Raw genomic sequence first — 16,505 nt, forward strand, 5'->3', positions numbered from 1 at the left:
GCTTAGAAAAAGTTTTTGAATAATCTATTTTAAAAAAAAGAATTTCAAAGGAATCAGCCACAATCACATACACTCGTCCAAAACCAGATCTTTAATTTATTTTTCAAACATGCATTACGCCATGAATTCATAGGGAATTGGTTCCAGCAGCTCTGGGTCCTTCCCATTAGTCCTCACAAAGTGTGCTTCTCTTGGTGGAGCAGGCTGTAAACAGAAAAAGAAAGAACTCAGGGCACAAAAGCTCAAAAGAAACCTTACACAAAATTCCTGTTGACAAATTTAATTTATTATTATACAAACACCACAGGAATTCTATCATTCCTAGCATCTCTAAAATCTGCTTCAAAGACTAGCTGTAAGAAAAGGAATCTGCTGTAAGATTTGACTTTTGCTGCTGAGTGAAGATAACTACAATTCATCCTCTGCGAGTTACTAATCCAATTCAATAAAAAGTACCCTGTAATTCCAGAAGCAATAGCTATTACCTTCCCTCTGAAGTCTAGTTGTTCAGTTTTAACAGTTTGTTGCAGCTAAATTCAACTAAACCAGAGACAACATCACTTCTAGAAATTGGCCACAGCTTCTGCCACTGATTAGCAACCCTCTAGTAGTGATGCCTGAACAGGAAGCCTTTGCTCATAGGCAAGGGCATCATTTTCATCGAGGAACAGCACAGTTCTGTTCAGCCAACAAGCATATCAGACAGCTCAGATGGAGACATACTGCATGCTGTCACTATACTCTAAAAGAAGAAGGAACCTCCTACAAAAGGAATAGAAACAAGTGAGGGCGGTTACAGACACCTCCAACACCATCTGCCATAGACCTGCATTTCAGCTCCATTAACATGTTTTGTTGGTGGTGTTTTTTTTTAAACAGACAAAAAGTTCTGTTTACAGCATAATGCTTTGCTGTTTTGGAAAAAAACATTTTAGTGAATTGATTTGACTTTAGTTTCATGCTTTACTTTGCTTTTCTTTTTAGCCAATTGCATGAAAAATGTTATCAACTACAATAAAAACATTACCTGACGTTTCAGTTGAACCCAGATGCCTTTTTCTTTTGCTTCCTTTTTCTTCTTTTCATTCTCCTTCACACGCTGCAAAAAGCTGTCTCTGCTCTTGGAATGCTTAATATGCTCAATACGCACATTAATTCTCTTGGCAAGAATCTTACCCCTAAGAAAAAAGTATCAGTTTTTAATGCACTGCACTTGAAAACAGTCATTTCAAAGCTAGTTTTATGGCATTTACGTAAGTAATCCTATAAGCTCAACTACAGATCATTCTTCTTCAAATGGCAATCACTCAGAATACATTCCTGCAGATGTAAATTGGATAGTATTTATGTAAGTGAAAGCTTATTAACGTACAATAACATGCTGACAATTTAGGATTAAGTTGCTGGAGAACAAGTAACCTTAACTTGTTTGTATAGTATAAGGTTAACTATTACCGCTGTACTTCAGTCTCACTCTTGAAAAAAAAAAAAAACTATCTTTTTCTGACAAAACTGTGTGAAAAATCAGATGAATACAGCTGGATACGGCCACAAAATAGTATTTACAAGTCCTCAGTATAAATGCGAGTCAGGTGAAAATCCACATTATGAGATTATGTCATTAAGTGCTACTCAGAAGAATAAAGAAGTGTTTCCTCTGACAGGATCCAAGACAAATGACCACCATTTGCTTGGGTTTTAAAAGGACACATACTTTACCCACCTTGAATGACCAATCAAGACAAAAAAGTGTCTAACTGGCAAAGTGAAAGGAGGGTATCACTACACATCAACTCCCCCCAGAACAAAACTTTTTACACTAAGAATTTTTGTTACTTACTTAACTTTCTTGTTAACAATAACACCCACAGCGTGTTGAGTAACATTATACACCCTTCCAGTCTTGCCATGGTAACACTTGTGAGGCATACCTTTTTGAACTGTACCCATACCCTGTTAAAACAAGAATGAAGGCAGAGTTTTACAAGCTTTGGCTTAAAAACATTAAAGCAATGCCAGGGGCTTTTATTTCAGAAGTTGTTTAAAACAGAAATATCAAATTATTCAAGGCTTATTTAAAAGTGCTCCTTTTTTGTTCATCCCTTTGAATTTATAGCTACACATGTTACACCTAGAAACTATTAAATTCTTCTGTGATCATTCCAGTTGCTTTCAGAGCCGGTGAAATGATTTGATCACTTTGCTTTCAGCAAGCAATCATAGGAGACAATCATCATCAAGCTCCAGAATGTCAAGAAGCAGTAATTTTGAATGGCATAGTTCTGCAAAAGTCAACCCCATAAATTACCTGCCAACTTCTCTGTGGCTGTTGTAACTTGGTGTTTCAAACTGAAACTAAAGGATTCAACAGAGCAGGAATTCTCAGCAAAACACTTTCAGAGCTAACACAACATACTTCTAAAAGTACAGGGCATATCATTTAAAATCAACTAGAAAATAATTAATGGGAAATGATATTGCATAAATTACGCAGCATAAACTATGGCTCTTCTCAACAGTGCGTGCAGATCAGGCAAAAGTGAGTAACTACTAGAATAACAGCTGTGCAAGCAGTGCCAGTAGGCAAAATGCAACAACCCAAGTATTAGACATGGCATATTTCACTCACCTTTTTTCAGCTGAACTGACAGTTCACAGTCTAATATATATTATACATATAAAAAAGGTGATGCTGAAGCATTAATACTGGCTCAATAGCATTGTTGTTCCTGCACTACTTCGAAAGTAAGAAGCAGGTACTTGTATTGACACACATGACACAAATAACAGAAAAAAACTCAAAAAATCCCAAAAACTAGAAATGAAAAGTGATGACACTGCTTCAGTATTTTTAATCACCCTGCATCACAAGAAGTACCTTGATATCAACTATGTCGCCTTTCTTGTAGATGCGCATATAAGTAGCCAGAGGGACAACTCCTGTTGAGAGATACAGATGTGGACACTATGAAGCTCACATTTCACACTCAAAAAAGTGAGAGGAAAAGAGAAAACAGATCACACATTTTAAAATATTTAATTAAAAAAAAACCCTCAAATTCAGAATTAAATCTCAAGAAGGTAAAACAGAAATCAAACTTCTTTTAAGCAGTAATTATCTCTTCATTTGCGTCAAATTAAAAATCAAACCAATAAAAACAATAGCTTTACATTTATTTACTATTATCAGTCAAAATAGCTGCTATCACTGCTCACTGCTAAGAGGCAAACCGTACGTTTTACGTAAAAATGAAGTTTTAGGCATTTTCTTTATCTTCAAATTCATTTTCAAGTGATGACTGCTTGACCTCAGAATACTAATACATAAGTTGTAAGAGCTGCAAGTTTACTTGCATATCTTTCTGTGGGTTTCTGGTCTGAAGTGTCAGATATCCTTTGATTTAACCTGTCAGTTCTATTACTACCTGGGGATTGCTGACACCCAACAGGTCAGTAACTTAAAACAGTGCTCTCACTACAAACAAATACTCACCATGCTTGCGAAAGGGCCTCGAGAACATATAACGAGTTCCCCTCCTCTTTCCTTTTGTGTTCGTCATTTTGGCTGATTACTGTAAAAATGAATGCAAATTAATCAGGACAACTGGTTCATTCACTAAACACGTGACAAATGATATGTCTAGGAATTTCAGAAAAATTAAACTCTTAAGCTTGATCAGAACGATACCACTTCCAAATTACAGAGTCAAAACAAATAATATTACCAGACACTGAAAGAAAAAATATCCAGCATCTATATAAGATTGTAACAGAGGTTACATGGGATGTTAGCTAGTCACCTAGCCCTGCCTTCTTCTCAAAACTGACAGCAGACATTGCTCAGGCCTTTGCCTGGTCCTTCTGAAACCCTTTAGAGATGAAGGTAAACTACATCACAACTTCCCTGCACAGCTTGTTTGGAGGCCTGATCTGATGACAAAAACGTGTCTCCCTGCATCCAGCTGGAACTGCTCTCATTTTGACTTGTGCCACTCATCACAATATCACCTGTGTTGGAAGGGAGCCTTAAAGGTGCTCTAGTCCAACTCCCTGCAGTGAGCAGGGACACCTACAGCTCCATCAGGTGCTCAGAGCCCCGTCCAGCCTGACAGGGCACCCATCGCAGTTCTGGGCAACCCCAGTGCCTCACCATTCTTACTGTAAAAAGCTTTTTCCTTATATCCAACCCATAGCTCCCATATTGTAGTTTGAAACCATTTCCCCTCATCCTATCGCAAAATGCCCCGTTGAAGAGGTCTATCCCCTTCCTTTCCATAGCCCTTCTAACCCTCCTTCCCCTCCGCAGCCTCCCGGCCCGCCGCCTCACACCGCGCCCCACAGGCCGCGGCCTCCCCGCTCCCCCAGCGATCCCCCGTCGCGGGGCTCTGCTATCCCCAAGCCGAGCAAGGCACCCCACCACCACTACGGCCCCTCCCGCTGCCTCCCCGGAGCCGCGGAGCCACCTGAAAGCGGCCACCACGCTTCAGCTCAGCTCCCCCTGCACTCACAAGATGGCGGCGCGGGCCGAAAGGAGAGAGGCGGCGCCGCGGCCGCCCTTAACAGCGGGGCCTCGGCGGGGCTGCCCGCCCTGCGCCTGACAGAAAGCGTGTGGCGGGCTGCCTGCCTGCCTGCCTGCGCAGGGCGGAGTGGTTGTTACTTAAAGCAGTAAATAAAAATATATTTGATCCGCTTACTAAGTTCACAGCTATTTTGATTTTGTCCTGCAAAACGTGGGCCTAAGCCCTTTCTGTCAACATTTACAGTGAATTTAATATTCATGGCCGCAATGGCTGTGGAGGGTGAGGTGCGCCGTCAGGTTCTGCCTGCAGAACTAGTTGGCGGAGCGTGTTCTGACACAGAGGGGCCCTGTCTGTGCACAAAATCCATTGAACTGTTGTAGTTGGAAACACACGGACTGTATTCCAGCTCTGCACTATGAAAAAAACCCAACCTGATATCTCTGATACCTATGCAAGGGAAATGTGTGCCATTCAATAAGCATTCAGCCCAGGTGCCAGGAAACGGTCCCAGGCTTGGAGGAAGCCTGACGAGCTCTCCGGTGAAGAAATGCATTGGCAACTGAGAGAGATGTCAGGAAAGACATCAAGCGGAACGAAGATAGGAGGCCAAATCCAATCCGAAGGCGTTATTGAATAAAGAAGGATCGCTATTTTCAGTGAGCTGAACTCCTTGCTCTTGCCAGTGATTTTCATAAAGGATACATTTCCACATCAAGCAGGAAAGAATGGGAAAGAAACTCCACATGTTGAAACGGATTTCAGCACACAGAGTGTGTAAGTGTAATTCATAAGGGAGCAGCAACTGTGAACTGGATTGATCGCTGCTTTACTTGGGATCTAGTCAGACATTCAGGATTTGCTTCTTTTTTTTTTTTTTCTTTTTTTTTTTTTTCCCTGAATAAATGGCATTGTGGGTTTATTTGAAATTTCAATAATGTTCTCATTTCTAGCATTTATTTTGATGCTCAACATTTCAAAGAAACAGTTATATTTCAGAATTTGTTACCACAGATCACTTACTGGCCAGCAGGCAAGCAGATATAGGGGAGATCTAGAGCTCTGTATCTTAACTGCACGTGCTCTCCACACTGCCCTGATTCATGACCTCAGAAACCTAGCCTGAACTGCAAGTTCAAACTGCAGTTGTAGGATGTTAATTCCAGTTTCTCCTACACTGTACATTAAGAAGCTGGTTCTGCTTGAGAAACATAGCATCCTCAAGATGAGGATGAACATGAGTGGCAATGCCCAGCTTAGCATGAAGATGTAAAATCCCGTGAAGATCACAGGCTGGTGCTCTACCCATTGCTGTATCTTGGAAATCTCTCTACATGCTGATAAGACTGAATTTCTGTCCTTGTCTCGCTGACTTGGAGGTGGAGCAAATTTGAAAATAGCTGGGGAAAGGAACTTGAAAGGCAGGACCCATTCAAAATGAGGGGTGTGGAGACTAGGTAACATGACTTTATTTTTCAAAGTGGAAAATATGCCGGAAAAACATTTTCAGTCACCAAGTTCCCATAATCAGGATTCTGATATCTTCTTTGGGAGAGTCCCATTTTCCTTTTTTTTTCTTTTTTTTTTTCTTTTTCCTGACACTTCCTTGCAGCATCTGCCTGGACAACAGCTCTCTCTAAAGAATAAATCAGCTATGATGATTCTTCTTGTGGGGTTGCCAGAAAATCTTCACTGAATTTCTAAATGCACAGTGGGATCTAGCTTGTTCTTAATCTCAGAGGACCAAATGGTATAAAGATCTGGAGTGTGACATCCATTTCTGTGAGGTTATTCATCAGGGATGTGTAAGGAATTTAAATAAATGAGAGCTTGTGAAGTGCTTTGATGTGAAAAATTATTCCCCTTCAGTAGAGTGTAGATTTCCCATGTGTCTACATAACATATTCTTTATATGAAAAACAAACAAAACAGAAAACAAACAAAAAACAGCTGATTGTAGCTGGAGCAAAAATTTTAAAAATAACTGAGATCTGGTGTCAAATAAAGAATATCAAAATCTGCAGTTCTAATGTGATGGAAAGGCAAATCCAAGAGTTTAAATGTGAAATCAAGATTATGAAATTGATTTTTTACCATGTAGCAAGCTCCCATCCACAGAAGTGCTGCATTTACCTTGCACTATTGATCAAAAAGATACTGTTCAAAGTTATGTGTAAGTGCTGAAGTTGATCATTCTAGTGTTCTCTCCTTTCAAAAAGATCCTCTTAAATGGCATCTCAAGGTCATACTTTTGTTCCCTGTCATAGGTCTCTAGCACCTCAATGATTCTGGTTCTAACAGCCTTCCTATTTCTAGTAATCTGTCCAGTTCCTCCACGAAACCCATTCAGTAAATATTAAAAGCCAGAGCCTAGTTTCCTGGAAGTTTAAGTCAATAACATTTGTATTGAAGCAACCTCCAAAGAACATGACTGTATAGACAAACTCCTTGAATGGCTCACTGCGGAGTTGCCTAAGTGCTAACGTGAGTGCAATAACTGAGCTGCATCACCAGTGAAGCATTTCATAGAGAGAGGGACACAAAACAGTGACAGTGTGCCCCTGAAAGAAAAGGAAAGGCAAGATATACAGACCAAAAATTGTGATGAGGCCAGCACATCACATATCGGAGAAGGTTTTCTGTACATTGCCGCTTCTTGTACATTACTTGCTAATTCAAAATGTTACTAGACAGAGGTAGACGTACTGAAGGCAAACAAAGTATTTTACCATTATCTCATAAAATCTGCACAAAATCTGAAATATTGAACAAATTCTGTCATTCGGGGGCTTATTTGAATAACATGGCATTCTGTGTATACCTATACATCAGCAAAAACTGCATTGTTGACCATTAAGAATCATTTGGAACGTAATCATTAGGAACATGCAAGGAGCTTGTTGTGTAACTGAGACCAGCTTTTCATGGGTACCAAAGAGTATAGTCCATTTATCAAACTTCATTTGAAAAGCAATTAGTGACCCCTTCCTCATTTACTAGTGGAGTGGCTTCTCAGAAAACCAGTTTCATTAATGTAATTTTTTTTCTCAAACTTCTCCTAAGTGCTGCTGTGTTTTTGAGGTCACCTATTTCCGTGTAACCTCCTCTGAGCCCAACCCATCTAATCAGGAACAAACAACACCTCATGTTGTTAGCATCAGCTTCACTGTGTACGTAGTTCTGAGTAAAGGTGACTAGCCACTCATGGTAATTACCAGCTCTGCCAGCCAGATACTTTCTACTGTTCTGTTGTAGAGGAAACTGACCTGCTGCCAGCAGTAAATCTGCATAATGTGGGGATTTTTGTTGGCATGCTGTTTTGATAATGTACTGAAGTATATAAGGTATTGAAGCATATAATTAATTCTAAATTATTATTATTTTTTTAATCTAATTTTTCACAGTTGCCCTTAAGCCCTTCCCGACCCTCCGGAGCAGCCACTGACTACAATTTGGGAAGTAAGGGGCTTAATGGTTGGAATCACACTGCTATTTTCTGTTTGTTTGTTCATGTCTGAACTGTTATGAACTTATCCTGAAGAATAATGATGTTTGCCCTGATTTTTTTTCTGTAATTATTTATACACAAGAATGATGGCTCCCCTTACACCTCTGTTCCTCTAGGCTACATAATCCAGGCTCTTGGAGCCTCCAAATGCACAGCGAGCTCCACAGATTTGCTGCCATTCCCACTCATTGCTCTTGAGTATCAGTGATCCGAACTGTATAAAACAGTCCAGCTATCTTACAGTACACTAATTATTTCTGAGACATTTCCTGTTATTACTGAATCCATTAAATATGAAGCCCCAGGGGCTGATTATTTATTTATTTATTTGGCCCTAAATGTTTCAGTGATTGTCCTTAACTTGATAACTGAGAACTAAGAGACAGTTTTTTAATCTAACTCTCATGCAGTGGCAGACTTCCTGGTAACTGCAGTGGCACCAGGTCAGTTCTTAAACAGTAATGATTTTGCTTAGAAAAAAAACTCTCAGTGTATTTAAAGATATTTTTTTCTGTAAGGAATAAACAGGCATGGACAGAATTGACTATTAGTCGGTATAACATGGACTGGCCAAAGCAAAACAAGTACGCTCCAGGAAAAAATTCAGGCTAGCTGGTAGGGGCCAGTCTTAGTTGCCCTTTTTCTTATCTGATTTCTAGCATGTGACTATTTTATTCACTATAAAGTATAATTTTAACAGAGCACAACCTACGACAATTATTTTTTTCAAGACAGGCTTAACTTTGGAGGGCAAGGCGGATCATGTCTGACCAATCTGGTGGCCTTCTGTGATGGAGTGGCAGCGCTGGTGGACAAAGGGAAGGCAAATGGTCTTGTGCAAGGCCTTCAACATGCTCCCACACCACATCCTTATCTCTAAATTGGAGAGCTATGGGTTTGAAGGCTGGACTGTCAGGTGAACAAAGAATTGGTTTGATAGTTGTGGCCAGAGGTGTTGTCAATAGCTCTATGTTGAGATGGAGACCGGTCACAAGTGGTGTCCCCCAGGGGTCCATCTTGGGAACAGTGCTCTTCAACATCTTGATCAATGACAAAGGCAGTGGGATTGAGCGTACCCTCAGCAAGTTTGCTGATGACTCTAAGCTGAGTGTTGCAGTTGACACAATAGAAGGAAGGGATGCCATCTAAAGGGAGCTGAACAATCTCAAAATGGGCACATAAAGATCTAATAAGGTTTAACACATCCAAGTGCAAGGTGTTGGGTCAAAGCAATCCCAGATACAAATACAGACTGGAAGAAGTACACGCTGAGAGCAACCCTGTGGAGAAGGATTTGGAGATCCTAATGGATGAAAAGATGGCCATGAGCCATCAGTGAGTTTTTGCAGCCTAGAAGGCCAGCAATATCATGGGCTGCATCAAAAGAGGAGTGACCAGCAGGGAGAGAGATGAGAGAGAGAGAGAATTGTCCCCCTCTAGTCTGCCCTTCTCTGGATTACTGTGTTCAGGCTTGGAGCCTCAAGTACAGAAGGGACATAGAGCAGTTGGAGCAGATCCAGAGGAGGGCCACAAAGATGATCAAAAGGCTGAGGCACTGCTGTGAAGACAGATTGAGAGAGTTGGGCTTGTTTAGCTCGGAGAAGAAAAGGCTGCAGGGAGAACCCGTTGCAGCATTTGAGTAAATGAAAGGAGCTTACAAGCAGGAGATGACCAACTATTTACACGGTCCGATAGTGACAGGACAAGAGGGAATGGCTTTAAAGTAAAATGGGAAATTTAGCTTACATGTTAAGAAGACATTTTTTACTAAGGTGTTGAGGCACTGCAACAGGCTGCCCAGAGAGGATGTGGATGCTCCACCTCTGAAGGCATTCAGAGCCAGGTTGGACGGGATCCTGGGCAGCCTGATATAGTGGTTGGCAACCCTGCCCATGGCAGGGGGGCTGGAACTAGATGAGCTTTAAGGTCCACTCCAAGCTAAGCCGTTCTATGATTATATGATTCATTCCATGAAAAACATCTGAGGATCCTGTCAGACAACAGCAGTGTGCCCTTGCTGCAAACTCAGCTACACCCGGGACTATTGACCAGCACAAAAAGGATCTATTTATCTCTGTTTTGGCACTTGTGAGACCACATCTTGAGTACTGTGTCCAGTTCTGGCCTCCCCAGGATGCAAAGATAAAGATATACAGGAGCAAGCCCAGCAGAAAGTCAATAAGGCATTAATGGACTGAAGCACAGGGACATAGGAGAAGTTGAGAGGGCTAGCTTTGTTCAGCTAGCAAAGAAGGCAAAGGAGATCTTCTGTATCTGTTTTCCACTGTGTGATGGGAGAATACAGGGAAGATGGAGCCAGAGACCTCCTGAGGTGCACAGTAGAAGGATGAAAGGCAATGGACACAAGTTAGAATATGAAAAATTTCTGACTCAAAATAATGAAAACATTTCTATAATGTAAAAGTGGAACAAAACTGAGCTAGATTGCTAAGAGAGTTGGTGAAATTTACACCCTTGGAGCTGTTTAAAACTTGACTGGACATGCCCCGGAGCAACTTGATCTAGCTGCATTTGCTTTTGCAGAGTATTGGAATTACAACTTCCATAGGTAGCAGAGATTGCATTAGTCTATGATTTAACTTTTTAACACTGATAAAGTAAAAATGTTTGTGGGGTAATCTTCTATTTTATAAGCACTCTGTGAATTTGTATTGGTTTATTGGCATCCAAGGTAGTCATTTGTATTTCTCTCTAATTGTTTTAAGCAGAGTCCCTAACATCATTGTCTTTAATTGCTTATGAAATGGTAAATAATCTTGCTGGAGGAAAGGGCCTTATAACATATTTCTAGTTTTATTTCAAGTAAAGAAATGTTTTCTATTTAGTCTTAGCTGAATTCCAGTAAACATAAATTCTTTCTTCAAAATGCACCAAATAAAATTCACTTTTCTGTATGAGTACATAAAGACAGAGTTGAATGATTTTCATTTTAAGTGCTACCAAATGCTCTTTTTAATAATGTATGAAGTAACCAGAGTCATTGCAAAGTCAACTGCTGAGCAGATTGTTGTAAGTCTCTCAGTAAATGTCTTCTTGTAGTTGTACGTATCTTCGAATGAATAAAGAAAATCCTCTTCTGCCTTCATAGATTCTTCTTGAAAGAAAAGAAGAATCAAATACAGAAATAACAGGAGTAAAAAATGCTGTTCTCTGCATTAAGGCATTTCACATATGATTATAATTCCACTTATACTTTTTCCTAGGTGCTTTTGCAGAGTTGAAATTTGTGCCAAGTATGCATTAGCCTTCATTGAGCGATTTCCTTTTTGCAGCCAGCCTCCTTTCCACAATGGGAAATGATCCTTAACATTTGCAGTCCCACATGTGTCAGTTTCTTAAATCATTAATCCAAAACAGAATCAATGATATCATAAAATACAGCAGAATAGTTGCATTAAAAAAAAAAAAAAAAGGTGTCCTTTATTTTCATAGTGTTTTGAACATTTTCAGTATTCTGTTATCACATCTTTCAGTTTTCTAGCTTATTGAGCTAGAAACTCAAGTAATCTTCATCACCTTACCCCAGGGACTGGGATCTATGAAGGGAACTACCAGATATCACAAGGCTTGTGATAACAGTGAGAGTTGGCTACGCTCTGACAACCCCTGTCATTGAGACAACATCTGCTCTCAACAAATATGTACAGCCAGAAAAGAACAAAGTAATGATGAGTCAAGGAGAAGTGAAACTGAGAATTAACAAAGGATAAGCTTGACCAATTTGTGACCAACCAAAAAAAACCTTGACCAACTTTCCCATATGCATAATGGGAATAATAGCATATATTTAAGGAGCACATATTTATGTTAAAGATCATTCCATTCATATTTGTGAAATGCTATGGAGATCTTAATGGAATATGCAAAATAGTAACATGAGCTAAACAGCATCTGTGCTGTTCTAAGGCAGCCACAGTTAATCTGTGGGGAAGAAGCAATGCAGGAAAAGGGGCAAAATTGGGTAAAGGAAAAGAAGGACAAATGGCAAGAAGTACTGCAGGGAGGCAGAGAGAAATGAAATTGCAGAGAGAAATGAAATTGCAGGAGAAATGGAATGAGGCAGCGAGGTTAAGGACAAAGAGGTGATGCCTGGGTTACTGCACTGTAAAGACACAGGGTGCTAATACACACAAAATTAAGCACTGTCAGTTTTGATATACATGCAACAATCTATGTTATTTTTTTCTTAGTAGAAAAACCTAAATTATAAGTATAACCAGATGGCAGCATTTAACTGACTGTGTGCAGGTACAGAGGGGAACTGTGGGTCTTCCAGGGTGTAAATCTATCAAGAGAAAAAAATTAAAATCACTTTACTTTTGTACTGCTGACAAAGAGAGCATTGTTTAAGAACTGACTGCAACACGCACTTGAACAATTGCTTTAGATCAGTGGAAACACAAAATATTGCTAACTGCGACATATGTTTCAATTAAAACAAAAATAATGAACCACCCATTAGTTTAATGAAAAACACAGGCTATTAACAGTAAATGCTCTTTAACAACTTGATTATCTCCAGAAAGCTGTTTTGAGTAATTTTCCCACCCCCTATTAATCATTTTTTCCACTACGTACGTATCTGCTATGTGCATGCTGTTTTACATGTTCCTCCTCAGTTCATTTAACATCTTGGTGCTGTAGAGAACTGATTAGTGGAGGAGGCTGAGGGCTGAAATTGTACAAAGACTCTTTACCTGGGGGCTGCCTGTTGTCATGTTGTGCGTCAGTGTCGTTATAACATGACAGCTAATCTTGCTTTTGGAAAAATGCTGCAGAGATCACAAAAATACCGTCTTGCTGACTGTAGTGGGAAGCTTTGCTAGGTGTTCTGGTAGAGAACACACGCACTGAAGAAGCATCCTATGCCTCTCTCCTAGTAATGGATTTCTCAAGATAGGTTTAGAACACAAATGAACTGACTTCCAAGGTTTTTGTTCCATAGAGAGTGAGTTGATAACAATGATTCCTCTAGTGCATGTGCCAAGGATCCAGTTACTTTTTCTAAAAACCAATAATAGTATTTCATTACTATATTAAACTACCTCACTTTTAAATAGTGGCCCTGTTTCTCCAAAGAAACCTGCAGAGGCCTCTGCAGCTGTTCAGAACAGTATCAAAAAGTGTACAGTTATTGTTTTAATGCCCAGTTTGTGTCCTTGCATCCCATCAAGATCACTGGGGACCCAAAATATACAGATTTCTCTTGCAGTATATGACAGTGTTTTTCAAAAGAATTTACTGCTATATAAATGGACACTTTTTCTAAGCAGAACTCCAACTTTTTTGAGTCTAGAGACTCAAAGAGTGAGAACATTTTAGAAATCTACTGTTGTTTTCAGTACAACTGAATTCTTCTATTTTAGTCTTATAGGACAACTGTCTTAACTGATGTGTGTTTTAAGTGCTGTTGACAGAAATTTTTATTCAGTTCAGTAGCATTTTTAATTTATTTTATTTACTTTCCCTTCTAAACTTCAAACTTTTCGGATGCTGATAATCCTCTGTGTAATAAAAGGTGAATTATTCACCAGCTGTATATGTAGCAAGGTGATCCGTATAAGTTCAGCTGCAAAAAAGGCAAGTATTAAAGTAACTTCATCTGTGAACTCTGCAAGAAACAAATATTACTCTCTGCTTAAAAACAAAGCCATACTGCTTGAGGAAAGCTTTGGTCTTCTGAAATGAGTATAAGGTATAAATCAACATGAGCCAAACTTACTCTGCATGAGAACTCCCCTTCACCTATCTTTTCCTGTTTACAAAATTTGTCTAATAATGATTATTTCTCATATTTATTTGTAAAATATTCCAATATTTATTGATGGAAAGTGGTAAGGAATAAAATAATATTTATCTTAAGTACGAGCTTAGTTTTCATAAATTTTGTAGCTTTCCATCATTGTCCAGTTTTCTGTGATAACAATTTCTTAATGCCTTGTTTATAAGTGAGATTGAATTTCTTATTTTGAAACAATGAATAAAAAGTGTCACCTCACCTGTTGAACTGCTTGCCTGGGTCCTCCCATTGTCAGTCTGCCAACCATCACTCCCTGTCATGGCTCCCAGACAGCTCGTACAGCTGTCCTGAACAAAGCCTGAGTTCCTGGAAATGTACTAGAACCATAATTTACAAATATTAATTTACTAATATAGAAATTTAAGTATTTTAAGTCAGTCCAAGATGATTTGATATAACAGCACTTTTGAAATATATTTCTCATTAGTGTCTCTTGTTCTCAAGAAGGATCCAATTTCACTTACATAATGTGTTAAATTTCCAATTCTGTGTAATTTGCATTCTGCTTCAGGTTTTCTTGGAATTATGGAATACAAATTGTGGAAAAAATCTTTTATGTCTCACTCAATTACCTTGTAGCATAAATCCTGTAATACTTGTTGCCTGTAGGTTAAACTGTATATTTAGAGCGGGGCTGGTTACTTGACCATGAGGATGGTGGATGACCTTCACTGGGCTATGTGTCAATCAAAATCCAGCTGGTGAATTCACGTGGTCTTTTTGCAAGAGCTATCTGGATCAAAAATTACAAGTTTCCAAAGCAAATAAAGAAGTATATATACAAAGCAGCCTTCTGACTTGAGAGCCAACTCTGCTGTGAGCAAGAGGCTGGGCCAGAGACCTCCAGAGGTCCCTTCCAACCAGAATTATCCTATTATTTTATGGTCCTATTATGCTATGATCTTTTGGTCATACTATATACTAGTCCAACAACAGATGCAATCTGTCTGCATTCAGATACTTGTAGCAACAGCCTTACTGGCTGGTGGTTTGACTTGTTAGCAGAGTGGAGAAAGAGATTCATGGGACCAATCCTGTTGACAAGCAACACTAATAAAAACCTGACGTTCCTCAGACTCAGCAAAGCCTCCTATTGTTGCAGAGATGAAACAGGCACAAACATACCTGTACTGCTCTGCTCTTCAGTTTTAAAATCCAGCCTACCCACACACCTTTGAGTAAGCTGGGCTGCCGCCAAACCATGGGATTATGAAACAAGGAGAGGCACAGGGTGAGTGGCAGCAGTTCACACTTGTTATGTTTTCTCTTGCTTCTCTGTATCGATTGGTGCCTACACACATTTGGATTATAAAATCTTCAGAAGACAGAATGGATTTTCTCTCAATGTCTTACATAGAATCTAATTAGGCAAAGGACTTTGGCCTCTGACTTTTGTTTCTAGGTATCATGGTCATTCAAATATTTTTTAACAACAGCTACACAGTGTGAGAGACTTTAGAGGCAGATAAATGGCTTGGCCATTGTGAACTCTTAATTTCTTTTCATTTACCACTCCATAACACAGCTCACATCTGCAGGTGTGACCTGTTCACCATATCTTTAAGAAACTCTGCTTGTGCCTATACTAAAACATTTGACTGGAATGAATTTACCATGCAATATAGATCTTAAGATAACCCTGACCTTAATTTCCCATTTAGCCACTGTTTTTCTCTTCTTTAGATCATATCAATTTTGCTTTCCTGTTGCTGAAAACGAATACTATTGTTTTCCTCATTAGGATGGACAATTCTCATGCTCTCTTGCCAGCTCTCCAATCAGAGCTCCTGAATAAGCTGAAGTCTTCTCTCTAAAGCATAGGATGTGTAGTCTGCTGCTATCCTCCCGTGGTCTTCTCAGGATCACAGACACCTTTCCTCAATCACTGCAGCAAAGGCTTTGATGACCAAGCCACCGATTGCCACGTTCCATGGTTCTATGGTTCTGCCTTGCTGGCATGGCAGATCCAGCTGCAATCACCTGTGGCTGGCCCATCCAGTATCACTAAATCATCTGGCACCTTTCAGAAATCTTGACTGCTTGCATTGTGATGTGTTGTGCTTATAGCAGATGTCAGGTAGGCCAAAATCCTCATCAGTCTGGGATCTAAGACTCCCTTAAATTCCTTATAGAAGACTTAATTTGCCTGATGAGGTGATCTGTAACAAACTCCCACCACATCATGCTTGCAGAGCGCTAGTTTCTCCTGCTTGCTTCCCAGTCTGTAGGCGTTTGTGTGCATACCCTTGAGGTGGGTGGCCTCTCACACACCCTATTTCATCATTCCTGAGGTCTCTTATTCCCTACATGCATGCTGCACCATTTTCTTACTGCCCTTGACTACTGTTTCTTCTCTTCCCTTTGTGTTGCCATCTCCCTTCTCTGTTCCTAGCTGAAAGTTCTCCTAAGGCTGGCAAAGATGCTTGTCTCGCTTTGTCAGGTGGACTTGTCTCTCCTTGGGGATACAAGATACAACTGATGTCTTCTCTCAGACAGGGTTTGTTACTGTAATGATCTATATGCACTACCAGAACTCTGTAACTGCTTTCAAAGCTCAATCTCCACAAACATGTGTATACGCACTCACACACAATCCTGGTCTACCCTTACCTATATTGGTTAAAAAAAAAAAAAAAAAGGAATAGTAACTTAAAATTCC

General features: G+C 39.8%; 1 protein-coding gene and 2 non-coding genes across 4 annotated transcripts; all 3 read right to left on the minus strand.

Moving 5' to 3' along the window:
* Positions 1-68: 68 nt before the first annotated feature.
* On the minus strand, positions 69-4,538 carry RPL21 (ribosomal protein L21). Of its 2 annotated transcripts, none has more exons than XM_003203407.5 (6): positions 4,509-4,538; positions 3,494-3,572; positions 2,879-2,940; positions 1,841-1,953; positions 1,028-1,178; positions 69-204 (listed from the first exon to the last, which is right to left on the minus strand). In XM_003203407.5, exons 2-6 carry the CDS (start codon positions 3,558-3,560, stop codon positions 115-117), a joined length of 483 nt encoding a protein of 160 aa, XP_003203455.1. In that variant the 5' UTR covers positions 3,561-3,572; positions 4,509-4,538; the 3' UTR covers positions 69-114. The 2 variants fall into 2 exon arrangements, with proteins under 2 accessions (XP_003203455.1, XP_003203454.1); XM_003203406.5 differs by having other exon boundaries at positions 4,464-4,538.
* LOC116216247 (small nucleolar RNA SNORA27) lies at positions 1,647-1,779 on the minus strand. Its single transcript, XR_004158700.1, has one exon. It is a non-coding gene; the product is annotated as a small nucleolar RNA SNORA27 (small nucleolar RNA).
* On the minus strand, positions 2,168-2,243 carry LOC116216235 (small nucleolar RNA SNORD102). The gene has a single exon (XR_004158689.1). It is a non-coding gene; the product is annotated as a small nucleolar RNA SNORD102 (small nucleolar RNA).
* Positions 4,539-16,505: the final 11,967 nt, after the last annotated feature.

The sequence above is a fragment of the Meleagris gallopavo genome, chromosome 1 (assembly GCF_905368555.1).
Source record: "Meleagris gallopavo chromosome 1, MGAL_WU_HG_1.1, whole genome shotgun sequence".
Lineage (NCBI taxonomy): Eukaryota > Metazoa > Chordata > Aves > Galliformes > Phasianidae > Meleagris > Meleagris gallopavo.

Coding starts and splice junctions, on each gene's coding strand:
- RPL21 (XM_003203407.5), bottom strand. CDS start 3,560: ATGACGAACACAAAAGGAAAGAGGAGGGGAACTCGTTATATGTTCTCG. Junction 2,941..3,493: donor GAGGCCCTTTCGCAAGCATG/GTGAGTATTTGT, acceptor ATCTCTCAACAG/GAGTTGTCCCTCTGGCTACT. Junction 1,954..2,878: donor GCGACATAGTTGATATCAAG/GTACTTCTTGTG, acceptor TTGTTTTAACAG/GGTATGGGTACAGTTCAAAA.